This window comes from Triturus cristatus, chromosome 6, assembly GCF_964204655.1.
Source record: "Triturus cristatus chromosome 6, aTriCri1.1, whole genome shotgun sequence".
Lineage (NCBI taxonomy): Eukaryota > Metazoa > Chordata > Amphibia > Caudata > Salamandridae > Triturus > Triturus cristatus.
This window is the reverse complement of record NC_140589.1, coordinates 141,422,281-141,428,280: the sequence shown is the minus strand read 5'-3', so window position 1 is coordinate 141,428,280 and position 6,000 is coordinate 141,422,281. Positions and strand designations below refer to the sequence as shown.

The 6,000-nt window shown below is 46.1% G+C and overlaps 1 protein-coding gene across 2 annotated transcripts in view; it reads left to right on the top strand.

Moving 5' to 3' along the window:
• The first annotated feature begins 335 nt into the window (after window positions 1-335).
• Window positions 336-6,000, top strand: part of LOC146816514 (uncharacterized) — a 452,270-nt gene continuing 446,605 nt past the window's right edge. Inside the window, exon 1 of one of the 2 annotated variants that reach the window (XM_085610356.1) lies at window positions 336-1,620. In XM_085610356.1, coding sequence (XP_085466482.1) covers window positions 1,513-1,620 — 108 coding nt within the window. In that variant the 5' untranslated portion in view covers window positions 336-1,512. The remainder of the gene's footprint in view (window positions 1,621-6,000) is intronic. The other variant, XM_085610355.1, reaches the window with a different exon arrangement.

Genomic DNA, 6,000 nt, shown 5'->3' with positions numbered 1-6,000 from the left:
AACTCCCTCGGGCTTTAGGCAACGAGAAACCTCCAGAGAGCCCCACCTGCGGCGAGCTCATTAAAAAGCAAAGCTGGAGGGAAAAAAACACAAGAGCAGCAAGCGTGCGTCCTGGCTGCAGCGCGGCTTGTTGCACGCTCTCTAGCAAGCCGCGGCCTCTGTGAAACCCTGCAAACGCGCATTTATGGAATAGTGCTGAGTAACGCGCAGCTGCGCGGTGACGGCTTCTCACGGTGCGCCCAGCGCTGGGCGCCTGCCACCGGGAGAGCTGGGCGCCTGCCACCGGGCGGGGCCACGGGGTTTATGGCACTGACAGCAGCGACCCGGCAGCCAATAGGGTGAGCCAACTGCCCTGGAGAGAGCCTGCCATCTGTGTCCTGGGAGTGCCAACTTTCTCTGTTTAGGAGGTAGAATCCCTGTTTTTTTTGTTATATATATTTTTTTTACAGGCCAGTTGCGGTGCCGTTAGTAACGTTTTTTCCACGTTTTCGCTACAAAAATATCGCCCATTCCACTACTAGCTAATTGGAAAAGCTTCCTTTTACTTTTTGAATAGCTCCATTTTGTCTGTTCAAGCAGGACGTGGCGTAACGGGCAGAGCTACCGACTTTGGAACTGGGGAACCAGGTTCGAGTCTCGGCGCTGGCTCAACATCCTGTGATTCTGGGCTAATCACTTAATCTTCCCGTGCTCTCGTTGTAACTGGTGCTCATGTAAGCGCTCCAATACCTTTGGGTCGAGTTCGCGCTACATTTAAAACTGAAAAAAAGCAGTGACCTATATCTTAGACCATTAGATTGTCTGTCTCTGTTTCGGCATTCCTTAAAAACACGTGAAAAGCGGTGGTCTGTCTGTCACCTGTCTTGGAGAAGTATGCTGAGCTCTCAGGTTACACGAGGACTCAGGGCACCCTGCTGCGCTGCTCTGACGCGGCACTGTCAGAAAAGTGCCCATCTCGGCACATCACCAGTCTCTCTTTAAATGCAAGCCCCGCCCACGGCTATTGACACGGTCCCCCGAGCCAACCAATGGGACTGGCGGCTGGGGTGTGCTGTTTGCTACAAGTTTCACATTGCTGGAAGCCTGAGAGGAACAGAGAGCCAGTGTAGTGTGCATGTGTGAGTGAGTGTGGCTGCCCGGGTGAGGAGGGGATGGCTGCTCCGGGCCGGAGACAGGGTTCTGCGAGATTGGTTTTTCAAATCACCATGAACTGAGCAGGGCCTGGGGGCTCTCTAGGAAGAGAGTTTACCATCCTGACACTTATGGCCACTTTTTCCCCTAAACATTGATTATTTTTTTTTGCAAGTCATTTTTCCGAAGGCGACGGGAGCAGGAAAGTTTTGAATTGTTTTTTTTTTAAGTAAAGTTGTTTTTTTTTTAACCTGGATGCGTTTTTTGTTGCCCCTGAGAGATTACAGTGGCAGACACAATATGTGTACCTGCAAACCTTCCTTGACACCCCTCAGCTCAGCAGGGCTGCTGCACTGTGTGTGAGTGTGTGTGTGTCTGTGCATGAATGTTCAACCCTTCCAAGACCCTTGGACTAATACAATGCTGAAGATTTTAACCAGAAAGCTCAGGAACCAGAGTTTAAGTGAAATCCAGCCCTTCCAACTGAAGGTAAGAAAAGTGCACCTTAACTTACACTAGCACCTGTGATGCACTCGCCGCAGCGCCCAGCAGTGGGGTTTAACAGACTGGGCGCTCGTTTGGTGTTACAACGTGGCCTGAAAGTGCTTTACTTTGTGTGAGACGAGCACGCCTCATGGCTGGGCTGAGGGCTCTCACACAAAGGCAGGCTAGCCTTCTGCTGGGAAGCTAAAATGCCTCGGGCCTGTGCCCTGAGCACGCGCCTACAGAGGCCAACACACGGAGGGGCGCTATCCACCAGGCTAGCTGCATGCTTGCTGCACACAGCCTGCGCAGTTTGTTTGCACCAGGCTTGTTTTCACGACTGAACCCGTGCACTGCAGCATGATCGCACACCAGTCGTCGAAGGTGTTTTCTTTTGTCAAAGTATTGATTTTGCATATCCTGTTTAAGCTGCTGCGTTTTTAGTAAGTAAATACACAGACTTGCTGCATTGCACGCCCACTGTGCTCGGCGGGTGGTTAACGTTGCATTCATGCAGCTTTAATTAGGTTTTTGTGGTATGAAAGGAACCAGGTGGTGTGGTGGAAGGAGGAAGATGGTGGTTGGGTAGTGGAATACAGAAATACGGGTGTGACATATTTTAATTTTGTGACTTAGTTATTGGTGACTGTAATTTACCAGTAAAATTACCCTTGCTTTTATTTTCCTGCTTAGCATTTATGGTCCAAAGTCCAAAAATCCATTTGATGAGGGCAGGTCCAGCAAAAAACAGTTGCAAATGGTCAAATCTCATTTTACCAGAGAAATTGTAATTTGTGCAAAACACTGCTTTTGTGAGCCGCGGGCGTTCTGACAGTATATGTTGCATTTCTAAGACGCTAAATACTTCTGAGAACCTTTCCATGTGCTCTCGCCACTATTATATTTCGGTAACCATATGGATGGCTATATATTTGTCAAGTGCTGTCTTGTGACGGTGGACACACTTCATAGCGCTAAGAACTGATGTGACGCAGTTTTGCAGCCGCCCACTGTTTAACTGAAGGCTCAAGGAGTGACGCTTGGGGCTGTGACAATTTAAGATCATGTGGGGGCTGAGTATAAAAAGTGAGCCTTCTGTGTTTCAGCATCTCCACTTTAGAAAGACGGAAGCCCCTCTAGACTCCAGGGCAGTGTAAACTCCCGGCACGATCCCCGTCAGTGGGTCAGACACCCCGCTGCTGCTGCAAAGTGAGACCACATTGCAGTGTGGTATTCTTGTACTTTTAGAGTGTGCTCCTGGGAACGGCCGCTAGAGGGCGAGAACGAGAAACATCTGTGATGGAAGGTTTAATACGAGTGCCTCTTTGGTTCATTTCCAGTACTCTGGAGTCGATGGCGTCAGGAGCTGCTGAAGGCTTAGAATGCTTATGATTTCAAATGAATTTTGACAGGAGGCTGTAAACAGCTAGATCGGTTTTAGTTCCGGCTATGAAAAACTGGGGTCAGATTCTATTACAGCATTAGATTTAAGACACGCACACGCATTTATATAACATTGTTTTATTATTACATTATAATTACATATTGTAGTACATATTACATAGGCTACTCTTATTGCACCAACAGCAGCAGTTTCAAAACTAAAAAATTATGGAAATAATGTAATATTCGCTATTTATCTGCTGTAATTCTCGGAAATGACGTCAAGCCTGTGAGCTATGGTTGCCCTAAGCCGAGTTGTGCGCGTGGTTTATGCCAAACAGTTTTTCATGTGTAGTAATGATACAGAAATGTACTGACCAAAGCAGAGCACAGCGCTTTGATGCTATGCATTGTGATAAATTCCCATTAAATACTCCCATTTTTATTAACCGTTGAAACTTCTTGTAATGTTGAATCTGCGTGGTCTTCAGACTGCTTTTGTGTTCAGACCCCATGTGTTGGAATAACAAACGTTGCCGCGTCTCCACTTCTACTGGGGTACGTGAGGGACAAAATCAATGGCATCTCTAGAAGTGATTTTTTTATGGCGGGAGGGGGCACACTGGGCCATAGGTAAAACTGGTGTGGACACCTGCAAAGATTAGGTGTGCATATTTGTGTATCTATCCATCTCTATATGTGTGTGTGCGCTCATTTGTGTATCTATCCATCTCTATATGTGTGTGTGCGCTCATTTATAAACACACATATTTAGCAGTTTGCTTAAAATATTTAAATCTGTCCTTTTATACATATACGCATTATCTGCTCTGCCCTGCCTTGTGCTTCTATTCCCGCCCTCCTAATATTAAATGTGACCTTTTCCAGACAGTATATTCAGCAGCAGTGCAAGCTTCTATAACACACACATAGATACACCAGCAGGAGCAATGCAAGCTTCCCCTCAAATACAGAATAGGTAAAGCAGTGGAGGCGGGAGCTGCCACTACCGAAGAGGCACCGTGCGAGCAGTAGAAATGAGGTCTTACCCCCGAGCCAGAATATATATAGCCTGGGGACTCGAAAGCCACCCATGGGTTCACGGGACCTACTTTGTGGGCCTTCAGACCCCAACAGTATATTGACTTTGACTGACTTATTAAATTCGTTTAGCGTGCAGGTAGCCAAAAACCTGGTATTCTGGCCTTGAAGAAGTAAGGTGTGGAGGTCAACTCGGAAGCCTCCAAGGGGGCTCTTTTTTACATGTGCAGAGGGCGGGGCCAGGGCCCTCCTCTGGGGTCATCTCCTTCCCAACAATGTATGCATCAGGTTTATCAAAGCAGGTGGTCTGTAGTGAAAATACTGTTACTTGCATGACTGCAGTATCCTCAAAGATTTACCTGGTTGGTGGTGGTTTTCTCTGCTGTTTCTGGGATTGGCCACAGTACTCTGTTAACAAATTGTTAAAGAAAGAAGGATCAGTAACCACAACATATAGGATAAAATATCCATATTTTCTTACGCACATATGTCCTTCATAATTGCACATTGTTGTAGAACAAAGCCAGAGCATTTGAGTTGCACGTATACTTTATTCTTAGTCCTCTAAGTAGAGCAATAATATTTGTTTCCATACGATCAAGCTCTTGGGCCATTAGCCAACACGTTTCGCCTCTATTGATTTTCTAAGCTCAGGACTTCCTCAAGGCAAAAATGAAGAAAGCTTGCATTCATGCATGACACTGATGGGGAATGTACGTTAACAGAGACTAACGGGGATCCCCAATAAGATTTTTACTTTTGTGGGATCGCACGACACTGCAGACTTTAAGTGAGCCCACACATTTTTCCAAATACAGGGTTCAGGTGTTGTTTGCAACTTGCTGGTCGAGAAAATGATTGAACAGGTTATAGTAAAATGGTGGCATGTGTGGTTGTTCATGGGTACTGTCATGTGACACACTTATGGAATCCTTGCCAATAATTCTAAATGGGAATAGTGGAAGCACACCAGAAATGGTCAGAAAATCACAAGCATATGTCCCGTACGGATACCTTCAGAATTATTGTGTTCTGCTTACAGCCAGTCTGTAATTGGATAATGTAATGTGGTCTGGGCCTGTACATTGCCGAACTGTTTGTCCATCATGATGTGATGGTATTGCTATTATCTGTAAAAATGGAACAAAGCGGGCCTACATCTTAGTATCACTCTGAGTAAGGTTGATGTGTCTTTGTGAGGTTGACGGGGACACTGCAAACCGTGGAGTGGCTGTGGATAGAAAGTCCAAATGTGTAAACCGGAAGTAGAATTTTCTAGGTTAGACTGGAAGGTTACAGTGCTGGTCATGTTAGCGTGCGCAGTGGAATTGTGTATCAATGTTAACACAAGTTAGGTGGGAAGCCATATTGGAAGGAAGTGCTCAATTTGTCTCTATGAGGCTCAAGGAATAGTCGGTTCACATTCCTTCAGCCCCTCCCTGTCGCCCTTCGGAGACCCTGCAACCTTCCCCACTGCCCAATATAGCGGTCAACAATCACAAGAAAGGCAGCCAACTTAACCCATTGTCTCTCTTCACTTTCAATGACTGCACAAAGCCTGTGCATGTTCAGTTTCTCCTGAAACAATGCCTCTATTTTCCGTGACCTTAAAATAAGGTTAAATACCAGATATTTTGCCTGTACTTCAGGTGTCCTGTTAAATGATGATCGATTTTTCTTTCTTCTTTTTAGATCTGACCGTTTTGATAAAAAAAAACACATATATGATACTTGTAGGGGGTTTCATCCAGCCTTCTTCATCTCTTGGTCTGTTGCTCCATTCACATTTTTCATCTGCCCCCTAACCATGCTGCAGGGGGCAGTGGGTCAGCCCACTTTAACTCCGCTGTGAGGGAGAGCGTGGCGCTCTTTCACAAAGAGCACATACATACAGAAGAGTTCCCAGAGGTACCAGGAATTGCAGTGACAAACAGTGATTTGTGAGGGCAAACATTTTTTTTG